Source organism: Condylura cristata, unplaced genomic scaffold, assembly GCF_000260355.1.
Source record: "Condylura cristata isolate star-nosed mole 26May11 unplaced genomic scaffold, ConCri1.0 scaffold00008, whole genome shotgun sequence".
Classification (NCBI taxonomy): domain Eukaryota; kingdom Metazoa; phylum Chordata; class Mammalia; order Eulipotyphla; family Talpidae; genus Condylura; species Condylura cristata.
In genome coordinates this window covers 28,856,751-28,877,801 of record NW_004567109.1, presented here as the reverse complement: position 1 = coordinate 28,877,801, position 21,051 = coordinate 28,856,751, and the positions used below count along the sequence as shown (strand labels likewise).

The 21,051-nt window shown below is 40.9% G+C and overlaps 1 protein-coding gene across 1 annotated transcript; it reads left to right on the top strand.

Annotated features, from left to right (window-relative positions):
* Positions 1–1,671: 1,671 nt before the first annotated feature.
* On the top strand, positions 1,672–20,127 carry ORC1 (origin recognition complex, subunit 1). The gene is made up of 16 exons (XM_004679011.2): positions 1,672–1,766; positions 2,340–2,467; positions 4,303–4,481; positions 5,449–5,767; positions 6,887–7,256; positions 8,039–8,143; positions 8,985–9,168; positions 12,372–12,469; positions 13,086–13,187; positions 13,569–13,740; positions 14,030–14,137; positions 14,322–14,471; positions 15,252–15,371; positions 17,617–17,786; positions 18,312–18,399; positions 19,848–20,127. Exons 1-16 carry the CDS (start codon positions 1,672–1,674, stop codon positions 20,040–20,042), a joined length of 2,583 nt encoding a protein of 860 aa, XP_004679068.1. The 3' UTR covers positions 20,043–20,127.
* The last annotated feature ends 924 nt before the right edge of the window (positions 20,128–21,051 follow it).

Sequence of the window (21,051 nt, the reverse complement as noted above, 5' to 3'; positions counted from 1 at the left end):
TCTGATACCCAGGTAGGAGTGAATTACTGACCCTTGTGCACATGTGTGCATATACTGGTCTCATTTCACATTGTTCGTGGTCTTCTAGAAAAGGAAGGTTAAACTTTATTTGGGTTGGATTTTGAAAGAAGTTCCAGCTTTTAACTTCATTAAAAGTTAATGATCTGGATTTATGAGAGTTGAGAGTATATATTATCCATCCCCTTGGTTATATATAAGGACCTTACCTTACAAGTATGGAGATCAATTTTTGTTTGAAAAATCATGGTATCTGTATAATCAAATATCATCAAAGTGACAAATCAGGCCATACGGTTAAATTATTCAAGAATTATAAAAGGTTTGCTGAGATACACTAATTTGCCACATAGCACTGTCAGTGGTACTCTGATTGTTTAATTGACAGTTTTAAGTGAGTATTGTGATTTATTTGTACCTTTTGTCTGTATGACCATAGCTTATTGCATAATTTTATTGTAGAAAGGCAGAAAATTCTGTGTTTACTTTGGACAGCTCCGTGTTACATCATCCAGTAAAAAGAACACCTATTGAAGGTAAATTAGTGTTTTATGTCTCTTCAATGTTAGGATACAAACGCATTTACTAATTTTTACCAAAAGATTATTTTGGGTATTATGAAAACTATTTTATTTTTCACTTGAGCACAAGTCTTATACTTATTTTACTCATTAATCAAACAATAAAAAAGGCAGAATATCTTATGGGCCAAAATATTCCCAAATAGAATGTAAGTCTTAGGTCTACTGAACTTTAGGAAGCCAGCTTGTTTAGTAAGATAGTTATAATGCTATTTTAATTTTTTTTTAAATTTATTTATTTATTCATACAGAACTGGGTTACAAGCCAGAGGTGCAGGGGTAGTGAGAGGATTCACCAGAGACAGAGTGGAGAGCAGAACAGGCAGGTCAACGAAGTATCTGTCAAAGGGCACAGCAGGCAAGTCAGGAGAGGTCTGCCACGCTATGTGAGTCACCTCGGGGGCCACAGCTGCAGCCAGCTTACAGTTCTACATCCTAACCCATTGCGCCACCAGGGAGGGCCCTAATTCAGTTGTTTTTTTAAAGATTTATTTATTTATTCGTACAGAACTGGGGTACAGGCCAGAGATGCGGAGGGTGAGAGGATTCACCAGGGACAGAGTGGGGAGCAGAACAGGCAGATCGATGAAGTACACTGTTAAGGGGAGCAGCGGGCGGTTCAGGAGAGGCCTGCCTGCCATGTGGATCTCCTCTGGGGCAGGCGGGAATCAAACTCATGCTGAAGTGGTTTAAGCTTCTTTGTGCTGTGTTTTACCCTGCTGCGCCACCAGGGAGGGCCCTAATTCAGTTGTTTTTTAACAGCGACTGAAAATACCAGTCATGTTGCCTGCACCTACTAAGTACTTCTTAATTTTTTGTAGTTTCTTTTCTTACATATTGACCATCCATTTTCCTTAACTAGGAATGTACACATATAGTATTAAGTTGCCTATGTTCCTCCTTCATAGAATTTGGTTTTTTCCTTAAAGGAAATATTTTCTCAGCTGAAATATGCAGGGCTATAACCAAGACAGAAAAGAAAGTTGAATTCATTGAATGCAGGGACTATGTCCTGGAATTAACCGGAGTATTGTCATGTTAACGCATAGTTAATGACTTTTACACAGGAGCCATGGCATACTACTCTACAAGGCTGAAGACCAGACAAACTTACTCTTGGGTTGGCAGGCCACTGTTTGATCAGAAACTGCAATATCAAACTTACAAGTAAGTGATATAGTCTTTTGATTATCCTGGAAATGTAGTTTCTCTAAGCTCAAATGTTAGTAACTTTTATCTAGTTATTACAAGTTGAGGATTGAAGGACAGTACATATGAATTGACTGTAAAGAGGTCTTTGTTTAATTCAAGATGGTAGCATAAATATAGCACATAATAATATAGGAAGAAATAATATCAGGTTAATAAAATTTGATATGTATGATGTTATATTTATTTAAGGTAGATTGTGTGTAATACATGATAACAGAGTGTGATCCTCTCTTAGAGATCACTGGAACAGTTTGATAATATTGGCAGCTTTCATGCTTTGTCAAGAACTGAGAGAAGTTAGGACTTATATTAAGGTCTCTACAGACATTATGCTAAAACAACTCCTTCAACCCATTTCATCTATTCTTGAATATAACTGAGTGAATTGGTTTCCCAGTAGAACTGTAGTAGAGAGAAAGGACTTAGGGGATTTTGCAGTTGGAGAGCTCTTTGTCTATGCCTAGAGGGTCTGAAGAGGTTGGCCCACCTTTAATTTTGTCCTAACATGTTCCTTTTGTTAATTCCTAGAAAAATTAGCATAAAAATGGAAGGTTGTTCATCTGAGATTCATATCCAAGTTGGACAGTTCGTGTTTATTGAAGGAAATGATGATGAAAATCCATATGTTGCTAAATTGGTTGAATTATTTGAAGATGGTGAGTTGGGGGCTGGAGTAAAAACCATTACTTATAACGAATGTGGCTAGGTAGTAGGGAATGTGTACAGGTGCTATTTCATATGTTCTCAGCAGCATTTGAAATGTGAACTCTAAATTTTCAGCTAGGGTTGTACTTAACTATTCCCTCATCCACCTAGTAAACTTCTTTACTCACTAGAGCAGTAATGGGTAAAATGGGGCTGAGAGCTCAAGAGTGGGGGGTGAATGACCTGTACACCATGATTTTTGGAACTGAGAAAGGATTAATTCAGGAAGAGGGGAGAGGACAAAAATAGGTAATTTGCACTACAATAGATATTTCCTTTAATTTTTTATGACTTTATTGACTAATTTGCAATGTAACTTACTTACAAAGAATAATATAAGTTAGCTTGGAAAGCTATATCTGTTGTTCAGGTAGGAAAACAAGAGCATTTTCTTTGGTATTTTACCCAGCGAGACATGTGTATAAGTGTTTAAAAGATTAGAGGAACAGAAGCTGATCTTTCCCAGTGACTGTTAAGTACAGAAAGCCACTACAACCTCTAAGAGCAAAAATCAACAACAGTGTTGGCTGGAGCCTAACAGTACACTCTCACAGCCTCAGCTGACTTTCTGAGTCTTTAATCCAGTTCAACAAAGTGCAGGAAAGTGGAAATAGGGCAAAGCTCCAAAACAAAAAAAGAAAAAAAAATTGAAACGACACCAAACTGAATCTTCCAAAAGCTAAGAGAAGATTGGCATTCTAGTTAGGTGGTACTCTGACACTGTAGATATCTAAAAGAAGGAGCTGATGAGTAAGTTTAAGAAATGTTTCCATTTCAGACATAGTAAAGATAATTGACAAGTATAGATGAAAATCTCATCAAATTAACACCCACTAGGGGGAGCACCTCACTGCAGTGTGGGCTTTTGCATCCCAAGCATGGGCTTTTTGTGTATAGATTTTAGTTCTTTTTTAGTATAGATTATAGTTCTTGTGTGGTCCTCTACTGGGTGGCTTCAGTCTTTATCTGGTGAGAGTAAGAAGAGAAGAGTGATGATGATATGATGATGATGGACTAAAAGTATGTGTCCTTTTACTAAGCTGATAGTCTAAAGCACTGTTAATGATACATTATAGTGAAAAAGTTGAAGGTTGTAAGCTCAGTTAGCTAGGAGTCAGCTTAGTGGCCAGTGCTCTGATTCTTGCTAGAATTTTTGTTTTGCTGCTGTTTGATACCTTTTTGATATTGATTTACAAGATTTATTCACTGCCTGTCATTGGAATTGCTTCTCTCAAACGCCATTTGTAATTTTTGTGATGATCGATAGCACTATTAGGAAGTGGAGCAAAGTGAGAAGAGTGTGGGTGCTAAAATGGCATCAGAGTACTGCTGGTTGGTCCTGTGCTTTGGCAAATAATGTAATGTCCCTATAACTTGATTACTTTGCCTGTAAAAGGGTGAGACATCATCATACCTACCTTGTAGGATGATTATAAGGATTACAGAAAATATGTTAAGTATTAGGTTTTTAGCACAATGTCTGGCACATACGGAATTTTTTTTTTTCTTATGCATAGGTATAGGCCAGAGGTGTGTGTGGGGGGGGAGGTAAGAAGATTTACCAGAGACAGAGTGGGGAGCAGAACACACTGCTGAAGGGAATGGCGGGCAGATCAGGAGAGTTCAACCGCACCATGTGGGTTACCTCCCTGGCTGGGGATTGAACTCATGATATATTAGCTGTGATAACTTCATAGTGCTGTGCCACAGAGGGCCCACATAGGAAATGTTTAATAAAATATTCTTGCATTCCCTAAACTTCCTCTTTCCTCCTTACCCCTACTAGACTATGAACCTTCTTCCAAGAAACGTGCTCGAGTACAGTGGTTTATCCGATTTTGTGAAATTCCTGTCCATAAACAAAAATTGTTGGGCCGGAAGCCTGATGCACAGGAGATATTCTGGTATGACTGCCCTGCCTGTCCCACCAACATTAATGTCGAGACCATCATTGGCCCTGTACAGGTAGGTGTTCTATCTTGAAACTTACTTCTGTCTACCTCGTAAACTACATGATAGTGGCTTTCGAAGACAGTACCTCTAATTTACTCTGCAGAAATGAATTTTTTCCTGTTTGTCATCTCTGCTTGTCTACCTACTTCATCTCAACAAATCTTTACTGAAACCATTTATGATGTGTTAGGAGTCTCCTAGAGGAAGTGATATTTAGGGTGTAACCTAAGGTATGAGACCTAGGTTTCGAGACCAAAATTTCTCAAGCTGCTTCATGTCTTCATTTTTAGATTTCATCATGAGTGCTTTATAGTCATATGGTCATTGATTTAATGTATGTTGGAGAGACTGGGCTAGCGTGACAATGCTGAGATTGTTTCAGTTTGTGGCTCCAGCACATTTTATTTGCCATTAAATAATTTATTTCTGAGTAAAATGAGTGAATAAAGAAAAGCAGGTGTAGAAGTTGAAGTAGCAGGTTAGGTAGATTTGGAAAGGCAGAGGGGAGGTGTAGGAGGAGTCAGGCAGGATGCTGAGGTTGGGATTAAGCGGGACTCTGACAAGCCATGCTCCATAGTGATACAGCCCTTTTTGAGAAAAGTTACATACTCAGAAGAGAAAAATGGAACCAGGTTTTTTAGAAGGCATTGAAAATCAGCTTAAGTAATCTGATCCTATGCTAATGGGGAACCATAATAGACTATCTAGAAGGGAAGCAGGCCTGATAAAGTTTTGCTGTGGGAGAATTTGGCATGCATGAATAGAATAGACTAGAAAAGAAAGCATAGTGGAGCATGGATATAGGTGAAAGGAGTCTGTAGAAATAACCTGTGCCATCTCTGTGCCTTTTTAGTTTAGAAAAGAAACATCCCAGGCACAGATACAGACTTAAGTGCTTTTTGATCACAGCTTCCATGGAGCATTCCTTGGCTCTTTTGATCCTTATTTGTCCCTCTTCATCTACATTTTCTGAATTTAGGTAGTCGCTTTAGCCCCAGATGAGGTGATGCCTGTGGACCTGAAAAATGAGAAGACATTCTTTGTGAAGCTATCTTGGAACAAGAAGACGTTCATACCACTATCCCCAGACTTATTTGCAGAGTTGGATAAGCTACAGGAAGGGAGCCCTAGATGCCAGAAGCTCACGGGGACCAAGAGTAAGGGCATAGAAATCCCCTCTTGGATTGCAAGCCAGCGTGTTGTCAAAAGCATTGAATCAAAGCATTCTGCCTCCAAGTGTCGCCATACTGCTTCCCATCCTGTTACTCCTAGGGCAAGGAAGAAGCTAGAACTCAACAGTAAGTATGAAGTGGGAAAAGTGGACAATACTGAGATTTAAGGAATATGATAAAATATTAATCCATGCCACAGGGTCATGTTAATGGGCCAGGGTCATGTTAATAGACACATGTTGAAATATATGTAACAAAATTTACCACTTTCATCATTTTTGTGTATAGTTAATTGTCATTGGGTTCATTCACAGCGTTGTACAGCCATCACATCTTCTTCTAAAATGGAAACTAAAACCATTAAAGGATAACTTCTTGTTCCCCATCCCTCATCCTTTTACTTCTGTCTCTGAATTTAACAATTCTAGTTACTTCATATAAGTGAAATCATTGAGCATTTGTTCTTTTCTGATGGACTTAAATTTCAGTTAGCATAATGTCTAACTAATATCTAGCTTAAAACTGCTGAATTTATATTGATAATTCTGATTTGTAGCTACAAGGTTTCTCATGTCTTCATATAATTTTAGTGAGTGAATTAATTTATAAAGAAGTTGGGGGTGTTGTTGGAAAGATGGTAGTTTGAATTGTAGAGATGGTGTATTGAATTGGAATATGAATTAATAAGAATAATTATGACCTGTTGAATGAAGAGGAGTAAGCCATCTAGATGGGGTAGACAGGTAGCTTCCTCATCATCTATGCTCCCACATTGGGAAGTGAAAACCCCAAAGTTGTTTCAATGGAAGGCCCAGTTTCAGTATGCCCACCGAAAGGAAGTAATTACAAGTTGTATTACTTACAGATAGATCCCAGAGGGGCAAGAAGATGTTGGCCCCCGAAATGAGCCATGGGGAGGACAGTCCTCAGCCCCAAGTCATGAACGACCAGGAGATAAATAGCAAGTTACCAATTACTTATAATGTGATTGGGACAGAAATCACTCATTTTTCATGGGTTTTATTCTTGTTATTTTAAATGTACCCTGGGGAAAACAAAACAGGTACTGATGGCAGGAATTTTAAGCTTGGGTCCTCTCTAAATGTCTAGACTTCAATTAATGGGATTGTCATATTATAAATCTCCTAGGTAGCAACTCAGAAAGACAAAAGTTTTTTCATCATAGCTCTTTATATACTGGTTATAAAATTGGTATGTTGTCTGTGTGATTTCTCTTGGACTTAGGTCTCCTTAGGACACCTAACACTAGGAATTCCCAGCAGACTTCAGGGACTTCAGGGGATTCTCCTGGAAGAACTAAACGGAAAGTGACTCTCTCTGAGGTTACCTCACCTTCTAAGAGGCCTCAACCAGATGGACTTCAGATCTCATCCTCAGTTATGAAAGCCCCAGAGAATACTGGAGATATGCGACACTCTTGTACAGAGAATGACAAGAAGATTTCACATGAGTGTCACATGACCCTGAGAACTAGAGTGCCAGCATTGAAAATCCCAGATATTAGTGAAAATATAACACTTACTCCTGTTGGACAAGGTCGGACATCTTCAGTGGTACCTTCTGTGATTCCGAAACCAGAAGACAGAAAAAAGAGGTGATGGGCGGAACTCGCTCTGTTTTCCACTGAGCAAATCAAAACCCTTCACAGATGTGAAATAATAGCAAATAAGCTTAGAGCAGCAGGGTACAAATCTGTCACTGGTTAGCTTTTCCAAATCAGACTACATATGTTCTCCTATATACATTAAATCATTTCTGACTGCTTATAATACCTAATATTATGTAATGGCTATATAAATACATATATTCTATTGTTTAGGAAATAATACCCCAAAATCCTCATGTAGAATGTGGGTGTCACATCATAGTTTTAATTATATATAGTATGCATTTTTGATCCAAGTTTGGTTAAATCCATGAAGGTAGGGTCTATGAATAAGGAGGATAGACTGTATAGGCTTTTTTCTTTTTTAAAGATTTATTTATTCATACAGAACTGGGGTACAGGCCAGAGATGCGGAGGGTGAGAGGATTCACCAGAGACAGAGTGGGGAGCAGAACAGGCAGATCGACTAAGTACACTGCTAAGGGGAGCAGCAGGTGGGTCAGGAGAGGTCTGCCGCACCATGTGGTCACCTCTGGGGCAGGTGGGGATCGAACTCACGCTGAAGTTGCTTAAGCTTCTTAGAGCTGTGCTGTAACCTGCTGTGCCACCAGGGAGGGCCCTGTTTAGGCTTTTTAGCAAAACGTAATTAACTGCTTCCAAAATAGTTGTAAAAAGAATAGGAGGTGGTCAGGGCACACAGTACCTCTAGTTCCTGTGCTGATCTCTAGTGTAGTGCCCACTTTCTCCCATAACCTTGTGATATCTTGCAGGGAGGCTAAAGAACCAGAAACTCAGAATGAAGCTGTTACCACTCCCCATCGTGTCCGCAGGAAGAGTTCCCTCTTGACTATGAACCGGATTAGGCAACAGCTTAGGTATGGCTGGCTGCTCCTCAACAAGTAGAAAAATATTTGTCACTTAACAACTATGATATCTATAATTTAGTTCTTAAAGTCTCTTGTATTGTTTATTTGCTGACCCATTGCAATTTGGCTTTTACCTTGTATGCATGGAATTATATAAGAATTTCATGTGAATACCACAGTTCAAAAGGGCAAGAAATATTGACCTGGGCATCAGTGTCTCCCAGCTTCCCCAAGTCCTCCCCTCCAATGGCACTGTTTATATGTGCCAAAAACTATGCATTAAACTTTGGTTCTGACAGACTTGGATGAGCTTTCTCATTTGCCATCTACATAACTGTAGGGAGATTACTTAATCTTTCTTATTCTGTTTCCTTTTCTATAAAGTGCGGAAAATAAGATACTAGTGTTGAGGGGGTTTAATGATATTTATTTGTTTTTTTATATAAGAGCTGGGGTACAGGCCAGAGGTGTGGGATGGGGAGGATTCACCAGAGACAGAGTTGGGGACAGAATAGGTCTAAACAACTAAAATACATAGCTGAGGAGATGTCTGCTATGCCATGTGGGTCCACTCCCTGGCTGGGTTTGAACTCATGCTGTAGTAGCTATTGATAGATTCATAGTGCTGAGACTTTAACTCCTAACTACCTGGGGAGCCCCTAATAAGATGATTTAAATAAAAGCCCTCAGTAGAGATTCTCAATAAGCAGGCACTTAAGAAGGGCACATATCCATGTTAGTTGGTTTTATGAGAGACTGTAGTACCTCTAATCTGCACTGATCTGTCAAGGAGCTGCTTCTATAGATTTCAGACACTGAATATCAGATAGTAATGTGACTCACTATTAAGGTTTTTAGGTAATAGTAAAAATGAGCCAGAAGAGAAAGAGTTCCTGCCAACAGCAGAGACTTCAGACTCTGACAGTGAGGAGGAAGAGGCTTCAATATCACCCCTTCCTAGAAGAATATCCAGAAACCTTCAGTCTTCCACAAAGTCATCCTTACAGACCCCCTGCAAGACACCAAAGAAAACCGTAAGATTCTTTTAGGTTTATTTTCTAGTGAAACATTGCTCTCTAAATTTAAAAATTGTAATAATGGAGGTCATAACACTAGTAATAGCTATACTCAGGTCTGTGATAGTTATTCCTCTTGCAATATTCATCAAAGAAAGAATCTGAGTGAATCTTAGAACTGAAAATAAATCCAGTGATTTCTTGAGTTCAAGTTCTTTTTAAGGCAAAGAATGAAGTGACTGAAAGCTAAACATCCTGAGGGAAGGACAAGAACTGACTCACCTTTGCATTTCCCACAAAAGCTACAGAATGCTTTGTCTGTAATCATTGCTTAGAAGGCACTGAATCAGGCTGCTGATCACATTGTTGGTTTTAAACCAATTAGTATATCCGAGGGTCAGGAAGGATGCTGAAGTATTTGTAACGGATATTGGTATGATAGAAGAGATAAATAACTGGAAGTTTCTTCTGCATCTTACAGAACTTTAACAGAATATTGAAAACCATTAAGAGAGTTAGTGTGTTTGAAAGATTTTTTTTTTTAAGATTTACTTATTTATTTGTTCATACAGAACTGGGGTACAGGCCAGAGGCTCAGGGGCGGCGAGAGCCTTCACCAGAGACAGAGTGGGGAGCAGAACAGGCAGATCGATGAAGTACACTGCTGAGGGGAGCAGCAGGCTGGTCAAAAGAGGTCTGCCATGCCATGTGGTCACCTCCGGGGCAGGCAGGAATTGAACTCATGCTGAAGTAGCTTTAGCTTCTTAGTGCTGTGCTTTAACCCGCTGCACCACCAGAGAGGGCCTAGAGATTTTTTTTCTGAAAATTTACTTATGAATACAAGAGTGGGAGTGTAGGCTAAAGATGCAGGGGTACAGGAACTGGTGAGAGAATTCACGAGAGACAGAAGGGAGCAGAAAAGGTAGATTAGCTGAAATACACTGCTGAGGCAAGACAGTTAAGGTCTGCTGTATCGTGTGCGTCAGCTCCCTGGCCAGAAATCAAACTCATGCTGCAGTGGCTGCCGATAGCTTGATAGCACTGAGACTTAAACCCTTGTGCCATCAGGGAAGCCCCTTGAGAAATGTTTTGATTAAACAAAGTTATATTGGTTTCTTGATATTGTGCCCTCTCAAGGCCATTAATTTGTTCATTGTGACCTTCCATCATCAGTATGTGTGTTTAGCTGAGAAGTATTTCATGATGCATAATGTTCTTTGGAACATAGTTAAGTGTGCCTAATTAGGAGACTTCCCAAAAAATCCAAAATGTTTTCCTTTTTTCCACAAAAATGAAAATATGGTTGGGTTTGGGTTGAGTCCAGTAGATTGTATTTGGACCGGAGTGTGGCAGTGTAATATCAGGGTGAGGCTGGAGGTGTCAGAAACAGAGAACAGAAAAGGTAGTTTTCTCATTGCAAGAGAGCCGGGAACGAGACAGGAGATGTCTGTGCAGGAGCAAGGATTTGGAACTCCTTTTTATAACCTATTTTCAAGGGCTATTTCATCACTGTGGGAGTCAGTCTCTGCCACTTGCTATCTGCTGGGACAACAGGTGCTGGTGGGCCTTCCTCAGAGGAGGTGTTCTGCTTTGTTCTGTTTGTCCTGTTTCCACCTTCCTGGAAATTTTCAGTAGCCACCTATTGGTCATATAGACCCAAGGCTGAGTTCCCATGGCAACTCTGTCAGTTTACCTTTCTTATCTCTTTTGTGTCTCCTAGCAATATTCAGCTGAGCAAAGTGCTGAAACTTAAGTTTTAAAATTAAATACCCCAACATAAAGGCCAACTTACCTGGAGTTCCTTATTCTGCTGATATGTCACCTATTGTTCTGGTTTGACTGCTTCTCCTGGGTGTCACCTAGGAAGAAGGTTATAGGGTGTGCAAGTACTTTAGCATAATAAAAATCAGTCAAGTTTTTGACTACATCAGCAAGATTTTGTTTTTTCTGTTTTTCCTGGAGTTAATGGATGCAGAACCATTCAACCAAGAGAGTTTTTAGTGCTTACCGCCCGAGGGAGAGGTGGAGAGATTGTGGTCTCTATAGGAAGCAGGCATGGGTAGGTGAAATGTTCCCATAGAAGGATTGCTGTGTAGGAACATGAAGATGAAGGCAGTCTTGTTCATGAAGATAAGCCAGGAGCAAGGAAGAAAAGAGAATGAGGCTGTTAACCCATACTGAACAGTGTCCCTGCCATTTGTTGTGGAAAGAGCTGGTGATGTTTCCCCATGTACTGTATTGTGGAAGTCCTAAGTTAAATAAGGTGTGATCAAATTTTCAAATAAATTTAGAGAAGGTATCTTTGAATTAAGCCCAGTTTATACTGCCTACTCATTCCTATATATGAGTAAGTAGTTAGAATTTCTTAATAATTTTGTCTTTCAAGATGTTTTATTTTTATTTATTTATTTTTTAACATTTATTTATTTGTACATACAGAACTGGGGTACAGGCCAGAGGCTCAGGGGTGGCGAGAGGCTTAACCAGAGGCAGAGTGGGGAGCAGAACAGGCAGATTGATGAAGTACACTGCTGAGGGGAGCAGCGGGTGGGTCAGGAGAGGTCTGCCACGCCATGTGGTCACCTCCGGGGCGGGTGGGGATAGAACTCATGCAGAAGTGGCTTTAGCTTCTCAGTGCAGTGCTTTAAACCGCTGCGCCACCAGGGAGGGCCCAAGATGTTTTATTTTTAAATAGTATTTAATCCATACTTTTATTTGTTCTTCCCTCAGAAATTGACATTGTTTTCAAATCCTAACTATGTAGATTAGAAATCGGAAATTGTATTTGGACTATGAACAAAGCATATATATATATATATAAATCTTAAAAATATATATATATATATTTTAAGATTTATTTATTTATGCATACAGAACTGGGGTACAGGCCAGAGGTGCAGGGGAGGTGAGAGGATTCATCAGAGACAGTGGGGAGCAGAACAAGCTGACTAATGAAGTACACTGCCGAGCAGTGGGTGAGACAGAAGAGGTCTGCTGTGCCATGTGGATCTCCTCTAGGGCGGGGGATCGAACTTGCACTGAAGTGGCCACTGCTCATTGCTCCCTGAGGAGAAAGGAGATTTCTGGACTTCATACAAGAAGGAACTAGGAAGAGTTTACCACTTCTCCTTTTTATGAAATCATCATGAATTAGGTTTGTCCTGGACAGTGTTTTGCTTTATTTTCTCTTCTGAAATATGTTCTCTTTTCTTTGAATATAGCCCAAGCCTCGAACACCACATGATGCCACGCCCCAGATCCGCAACCGAAAGCTGGCTGCCCAAGAGCCTGCCAGTGTGCTAGAGGAGGCCCGACTGAGGTGACGCTGCCCAGGGTTCCTTTCAGACAGGCAGACATGTGCTTCTGCTTTTAGTCACATAAAATGAGAGTTACTTCAAGTTATGCATGTGCATAAGATAAGCAGAGAGTTAAATGAATGTGTGTGATCTAGGAAGAAGAAACCTGTTAATTAGCTGGTGCCTAGATGAGCCAAAGTGGACTCTGAAGGAATAACCTTCAGAGAAACAGGGGTTGATGCCCCTATTTTTTCAGGCATGGGAGTCGATTGAAGGTGACTTGTCAGGACACTTTCTCTGTATGGTTTTCTTTAGAACCATCTAGGCACTTTTTCAAAACATGTAAGCCAAGATTCTATTGGAAATCAGTTGAATCAGATTCTCTTGTAGGATGAAGTACACCCATTGGATTTGTAGAGAACTCCTAGACAACATTTACCTTTGCTTAGAAACTGAATTGAGTGATTTATATAGAAAAAGGGGTTGTAAGGACAAAGGAAGAGACATGAGAAGGAAGGCAATCCCTTGAATCTGTGAATGAGGTTTCATATAGAACTAGACAAGTCTTTTCCATTGATTAGTGAGTTGATGGTGAAATGTTTCTAAAATCCTCCTTTTTTCATTTACCACCAACTGTAGGCTGCATGTTTGTGCTGTGCCTGATTCACTTCCTTGTCGGGAACAGGAATTCCAAGACATCTACAACTTTGTGGAAAGCAAACTCCTTGACCATACTGGAGGGTAAGCCATGTTGAAGTGGTCAGGGCAGAAAGCCTCTGCTATTTACACATCACCAGGTGTTAGCGTTCAAGCATATGATCAAAAGAATAGTGTAAGTTCCCTGCTCACGCTTAAAGCTCTGACACAGCTTTTGTTGTCAAAATAATTCTAAAAGAATAGAAATTGTGTCTTGCAGAGGAAATGAAACTGACCTCCCAGTAGGCAGTTTGCATACAGCATTGCTACTAAAATGAATGATTCTATGTGAACAGGTCTTTACTGCCCCTACTCCACATTACATGGGTCATCATCCTTCATTCAGCACACATTCCCATATTCCTAACCTAACAGTGTGAGGTGCTGGTGCAGACCTAGCCCACAGGTCTTTCCTTCTTGCCCTAGATGCATGTACATCTCAGGAGTCCCTGGCACAGGGAAGACTGCCACTGTGCATGAGGTGATACGCTGCCTGCAGCAGGCAGCCCACACAAATGATGTTCCTCCCTTTCACTACATTGAGGTCAATGGCATGAAGCTGACAGAACCCCACCAAGTCTATGTGCAAATCTTGCAGGTAAGCAAAGCTGATTGGGGTCTTTTTAGAAAGTGCAGTTTCCTGGCTGATGAAAACACAACTCTTAATTTAATTTTGGAGGTGCTTCCCAACTTGCCTGTGGCTCATTTGCATTTCACACACAGACTTTGCTTTTGGGGCCCTCCAGGTTGAGGTTAAGGCTAGCGTGGAAGGCAGAGCACAGGGTACTGAAGTCCTTAGTTTCTCTACTTGCAGATTTAATCTTAAGCTCCAGGAAGTAAAATCCTTAGTTTACCATGCCTGCTTTCCCCCTAAACACCCATTGCAGAAGCTGACAGGCCAAAAGGCAACAGCAAACCATGCGGCAGAACTTTTGGCGAAGAGATTCTGTACTCGAGGCTCCTCTCAGGAAACCACCATACTGCTTGTGGATGAAGTAAGGAGGTGCCCATGGGAGAACTAGAAGAGTCCTTGACTTACTTTCCAGAAGCAAGCACTGGGTGGGAGGGAAGTCCTGGCCCTTCTCATTCATATGAGCCCATCTGGTGGTGAGAGGTATCAGTTTATTGACAAATGGTTATCTCTGATTGCCCCTAAATTTCTTCTTGTTTTCCTGACAGCTTGACCTTCTTTGGACGCAGAAGCAAGATGTAATGTACAATCTCTTTGACTGGCCTACCCACAGGGAGGCCCGGCTTGTGGTCCTAACCATTGCCAACACCATGGACCTGCCGGAGCGCATCATGATGAACCGAGTGTCAAGCCGACTGGTAGGTCCTGGGGTTGTTCTCAAGCTTTTTATAGTTCCATAAGCTCAACCAGTGAGTTGTGTGAAAAGAAACCAGAAAACTAAAACTTAATTGTCTGGTACAGCTTTCATCATCAAAATAATTCTATAGGAATGGAAATTTTGTCTTTCAGAGACAGTTTGATAGGCAGAGAAAAATGGGTAAAGTAAGAAATAGGATTCTCAAATTCTTAAAATTCCGGTGTTGGAATTAACATATCATCATTGTGTAACTTTTTGCAAACATACCTTCTTGGTGTCCTTCCATCTGTGTGCTCTTAAACTGCACAGAGCCCTAGAAGTTTAATTATTTAAAAAATAACTTAAGGCTTACCCTTGCCAGGCAGCCTTTAGATGGTGACTTACAGCAGAGAGTAAGGCAGGCAGACTCTGCTCTTGTGGATCATGTGATCCAGTAGCAAGCGCAACATCAGGTACTTAACATGTAGGACCTGTCTGTGCATGTTGTAGAGCCAAAAATTGCACTACCATCTCTAATGAGAGCACCTTTGCTTCTATCTACTTCTAAATGATTCTGGTAGAATAAAAGTTTCTTTAATACCAAATGAAAAACAGTTGAGAACCACTGCCCCACAGGATACCACTGGCCACTGTGCAAAGAGCTGGAAGCAGTGGTGGGTCTGGGATGAAATGTTTAAATTGTTAAATGGGATTTGGGAATCAGGTCTTGGGGCTGGAGGGTCCACCAGGACTGTCAGTGTAGGTGGTCCACGAACTTACTGAGGTCTTCTTGGCTCCCCAGGGCCTAACCAGGATGTCCTTCCAGCCTTATACTCACAGCCAGTTGCAGCAGATTGTACTGTCCCGACTCAGATACTTAAAGGCCTTTGAGGATGATGCCATACAGTTGGTATCCAGGAAGGTAAGGCACTTTCAGGGAACTCCTCACACCTAAAGCCAGGCAGCAAGTCTGTTGAGCACCTGGCTCTGAGGTTTTGCTGGTGCTCTGGGGATGCAGAGAAATTTAGGAAATAAAAGCAAGTAGAAACAAAATACTGAAAAATTCTTTTACCTTCTTATTGTATCATTCCTTATGTATTCCTTATTGTATCATTCCATAGTCAGAAGGTGACTATGCTTGTGTGTAGTTTGTATATAATTATATACAAACTAAGATTAATTGATTAAAAAAAAGAAGTAGCTTCATACAATGAAAAGGGTAATGTAAAGGGTTTGTCACATAGACAAATCTGGTGTGAATTTTGACTCTTAACACATTGAAGGTATAGGCTGGGCTATAGGAAAGTTATTTTAAAATTCCTGAACCTCAGTTTTTTTCCTTTGAAAGATGGGTATAATAACTACCTTACAGAGTCATTATGATAATTAAATAAGATTATGTCTGTAATAGGTCTTGCCACAGTACACATTCCATGGTAGGTGTGAGGTCTTGGTACCTACATCTTCCAGGTTCACTGGGAAAATGCCAAATGAGATTCTACTAAGGCTCATCTCTGAGGCTGCTAAGGAGGAAAGTGAGTTAAATACCTGTCTCAGGCTGAGTGCTAGAAAAGCCACATGTCCTCCTAAAAAGAGTTATAAACTTTTGTTTTTTACTTGGAGCAATGTAAACTCTGAATAATCAGCTTTTAACCCTAACACCTGCTCACAGCTGAGTAGTCTTAGGTACTGCACAGAGGAGCTAGATATGGTCTCCAGCCTTAGCTTTGTAGGCGAAAGGGCCTCAGAGTTAATCTAATCCTTCTATTGGATAGAGTTTTTGACTTTTGCTTTCATGTAATTTCTGAGATTTTTTTTTTTCTCCTTGTAATGGCCCCTTTTTTATGTCATCCTATTTTCCTCTGAGATGTTTTAGTCTGTTGGTTTTGGTTTCTAATAACTCTCTTATTATTGGAGCCTTTTTCATATGCCTTTCTGTCCACTCAGGTGTAAGAGTGGAGATTCAAAAATTGACGGGGCTCTGAGCACATGAATGGGCTTGCTCCCTGAGAGCCTCACTGTAGGGTAATTCAGTGAGGGGCCATGGAGGGTGGGGGGTGGGTGGACAGATTTCAGTATCTTTAGTTCTTTCCCATTAGTACAGACAGATTTTCCAGAATAGGCTTCCCATGTCCTGCCTCGAGGACAGTGTGCTGGGAGCAGAGGAGGTGGACTGGAGTCAGAAAATGTACATATTTTTTAATTTTAGCATGCAAATGATTACCATCTATATTTAGTAAGGGACCCCCGTCTCTGCACTAATACTTAGTGCCCTATCACTCTCTACCCCCCATCTAGAGGTCTTTTTAAAATCATTACTTGGGAATAAACCTCCGCTATATTATGAGAGGAATAATCTCCAGAGCAAAGAGTTTTTGGAAACTGTACAAATTACCAAGACACAAAATGATCTCACAGAGGGAATTGCCATCTTTAGTAAGTCGCCAAAATGACCCACAAAGAGGGAAAAGGAGAAGCATCCACTATGTTTTCTGTAGGCTGTTTAGAAAAATGAAGTGTGGGCCCTTCCTGGTGATACAGTGGGTTAAATAGCAGCACTATGAAGCTATCCATAGCCACTGCAGCACAAATTCTATCCCTGGCCAGGGAGGTGACCCACGTGGCGTGGCAGACCTCTTCTGACCCACCTGTTGCTCTCCTCAGCAGTGTATTTCAGGGCAGGTGGGGATCAAAACTCATGCTGAAGTGGCTTTAGCTTCTTAGTGCTGTGCTTTAACCTGCTGTGCCACCAGGGAGGGCCCACACTTCATTATGCAAGAAACAAGAGAATCCTTGTATTAGTAGATGGTTCAACAATGATCTTGAGTCAAGAATCTCTTTCGAATTTCCTTTCCCTAATATTAAGTAGAGTTGAGCTTTTTTTGGTTTTGTTTTCCTTTTCCATTGACAGGTTATCTATAAAACCGAGACAGGTTATCTATAAAACCGAGACAAGGGCTGGGACTTAGGGAAGAGTCCTAGGTACAGTGTAATAATTTATATCTGGGCTTCTGCCAGATCCCCAGCCAGGGCTAAATACTTAACTGCAGGCTTGAATCCATTTGAAGTGTTGCCTTTTGTTTTCAGGTGAACACACAATCTGTTAGGGTTTTGTTCTGGATGGAGAGGACAAGAGAGTTCAAAGAACAACATGTTCCCTCTTGTAGGTAGCAGCCCTCTCTGGAGATGCACGACGCTGCCTGGACATTTGTCGGCGTGCCACAGAGATCTGTGAGTTCTCACACCAGAAGCCTGACCGCCCTGGCCTGGTGACTGTGGCCCATCTACTGGAAGCAGTGGAGGAGATGTTTTCATCATCATACATCACTGCCATCAAGTAAGATGCCTCCTTGGATCACCACTGGAGACATGCATAGTCCGGGATGGCCCTAGAAACCATTTGTCCCTTTCAGAGCTTTTACTCATTCAACAACCCGCCTTTACTAAAGACTGATCTTTTTTTAAAAGGGGCACTGTCTAGTTAGGGAGACAGAAATGTAACCCCGATATAACAGAAGGATAATAACCACTTATTTAATTACCCTGTGGAAATAAGAAAAAGAAAGCAGCCACTACTTCTTTCACACTGAACGATATGCTCAGTTCTGAAGTGGGGGTGCTTGGTACATTTCCAGGTGAAATCACTGGAGTCTTTCACTTAAAGTGAAAGAATTTCCCACATCACTTTGAGACTTTGAGAACTGGGGATAGCATTGCCAAGTAATATATTTTCCAGCTTCCCCCAATAATAAAAGTTTCCCACTTTCCCCTCCCTCTTTTGTAAAGATACAGAAAGGCTTTATTTGCTTTTCTTTGAGGTCATGGCACAGCCACTTAGGAGAACCCTTATCTTTTCTTTAAGAAATTCTTCTGTTCTGGAACAAAACTTCTTGAGAGCCATCCTTGCTGAATTTCGTCGGTCAGGTTTGGAGGAAGCCACATTTCAACAGGTGACTCATCTCTTTATTTTAATCCTAGGTTTTGACCTGATGCCCTTGAAATATGACAGAATTTCAATCACTTTTTAAAACCATTTCAATTTTGTGCCAACCTGATTATGCTAAATAATATCAAGCCTGCACCTATTTTTCTGTGATTTTTTTTTTTATTGCATGAGAACTTTTGCAGCTGTTCAGCATATTATATTGATGGTTTACTATATGCCAGTCACTAATGTAAGAGTTGGAGATTCAAAGATGAACAAGACAAAAGTTACCACCCTAACAGAGCTATGTTGGAAGGTAGGGGCAGGGCTTTCAGAACAATTTTGTTTAAAAACAAATCACAAAGATAATTCAGTCAGACAGAGAACAGTTTTAATTTACTGAATAAGTGAAATCATTATGGCCTGTGCATTCATGGTTTACTTATAATAAAACTGGTGTCCACAGGCAATGTGCTAAGAAAATGAACCGTTAAAGGCTTTTGATTGGAGTGTGTGTGCGCATGTGTGAACCTGCATATGTGTCTTAGACATGCAGATAGAAAAGTTAGTGAAACATTCCCTTATCAACTATGTCTTTATTTCCTTTTTTAAACATGTAGTTGCTGATCATATTTTGCTTATTACTATTCTTCTACATCATTAGGCAACCTTTTGCAGCAAGTGACTAATTTTTTAAACATTTCCTCAACATCTACAATATACCATTATCTGTGGAGTGTGCCAGGACCTCTGGGCTGAATTGGCTAACATCCCTACTCCTGACAACCATTCAGTCTTGGTGCTGGTGGGGGGAAATATTTTTAAATAGAATAGAGACTAGGTGGTGCTACAGATTACCTCACTGTCTGGGTTAGGAAAGTTTCCAGCTATCTTCAGCATTCTCTCTGTGCTTTGTGCTTTTCCAAGGCTCATGCATTGGCACCTGCCCATTGTATCTGCTAAGGACAATCCCCTTTAGCACAATTTTACTTGAATTATGACAGTTAGTTGTGGAACTCTCAGAGCCCCTGGGCAGTTACTATACATTTTATGTCCATTAACTCAGGAGCAACATGGTAGTACCTTTTAACAGATGAAATTGAAGTTCAACTAAAAGTTCATATCACAAGGAAAAATTATAACTGTATGGTAACAGATGTTAACGTGATATTTTGACAATATATGCAAATATTAAAAACAAGATCTGAAAATATAAAATACTTTTGCACAGGGTTATGTACTTAGGTTACTTTAAAGTAGAACCAGAATTCAGCAACTGCTGTTCTCCAATTCCATGGTCAGGATTGCATTCTGCCTGTGCTTTTATGCCCACCCATTGATAACTCCTGGGGTATAACTGGCCCAAAAATGTCTGATTTTCCCAAAGAAAAACTAAGTGACCAGATACAAATCCAGGGCTACCTTACCTCATAATCTTTCCAGTTGCTGACCTTGGGTTTGCTCTCTGTTTAGGTTTACAGTCAACACGTGGCACTGTGCAGAATGGAGGGCCTGCCGTACCCCACCATGTCAGAGACCATGGCAGTCTGCTCTCGCCTGGGTGCCTGCCGCCTCCTCCTTGTGGAGCCCAGCAGGAATGACATGCTACTTCGAGTGCGGCTCAATGTCAGCCAGGATGATGTGCTGTATGCTCTGAAAGACCAGTGAAGGGCTTCACAGGAAGGAGTGTGATCTGTGATCTCCCAGAGCCTGATTTCATCACAGTTCATGGAATTGTTGTAGCAAAAAATGTACTGAGTGGAAAAGGTTGTTAGGTATTTTTCCATTAAATAACTTGCTTTTTCCAGATTTTGGGAAGTCCTTACAAACATGAGATTCTAAAACAAGCCACCTTTCCTATAGTAGTTCTTCACTCTCACTTTCTGTGAGTAGCCCTATCATTTATTTAATGGTAACATACCACGTATACACGTGTGCACATCATTGCTTGTATGTGTGTATATGCAGTTTATTTTTTTTTAAGATTTATTTGTGCATACAGAACTGGGGTACAGGCCAGAGGCTCAAGGGCGGCGAGAGGCTTCACCAGAGACAGAGTGGGGAGCAGAACAGGCAGATCAATGAAGTACACTGCTGGGGGTAGCAGCGGGCGGGTCAGGAGAGGTCTGCGGCGCTATGTGGCCACCTCCGGGGCAGGTGGGGATCGAACTCATGCGGAAGTGGCTTTAGCTTCTCAGTGCAGTGCTTTAACCCGCTGCACCACCAGGGAGGGCCCATATGCAGTTTATTTTTAAAGATTTATTTATTTTTGTAAGAACTGGGGCACAGGCCACGGGTGCAGTGGATAAGAGGATTCACCGGAGACAGTGGGGAGCAGAACAGGCAGATTGACTGAAACACACTGCTGAGGGGAGCAGTGGGCAGGTCAGGAGAGGTCTGCCAAGCCATGTGGGTCAGCTTACTGGCTGCTGATAACTTCATAGTGCTGATAACTGCCACCAGGGAGGTCCCCGGTTCTGAGAGAATATGTCAAAATTGGTTATCTTGCCAACCTCAGGGAAAGAAATGTTCTCTAAGAAGTCACTCAAGAGCACTAAGAGTGAAGTGCCAAGAAAATGGAAAGATATTTGAGACTACTAACTACAAAACAATAATGACTAAAGAGTTTAGGAAACGAGTTAAGAAGTGCATCGCAGTTTGTTTTTGATGGAAAACT

Bases quoted from the DNA above. Each gene is read 5' to 3' on its own strand.
- ORC1 (XM_004679011.2), top strand. From the start codon at position 1,672: ATGGCATACTACTCTACAAGGCTGAAGACCAGACAAACTTACTCTTGG. The intron at 13,188-13,568 runs GTAAGCCATGTT...TTCTTGCCCTAG, and splicing joins CTCCTTGACCATACTGGAGG to ATGCATGTACATCTCAGGAG. The intron at 18,400-19,847 runs GTGACTCATCTC...CTCTCTGTTTAG, and splicing joins AGGAAGCCACATTTCAACAG to GTTTACAGTCAACACGTGGC.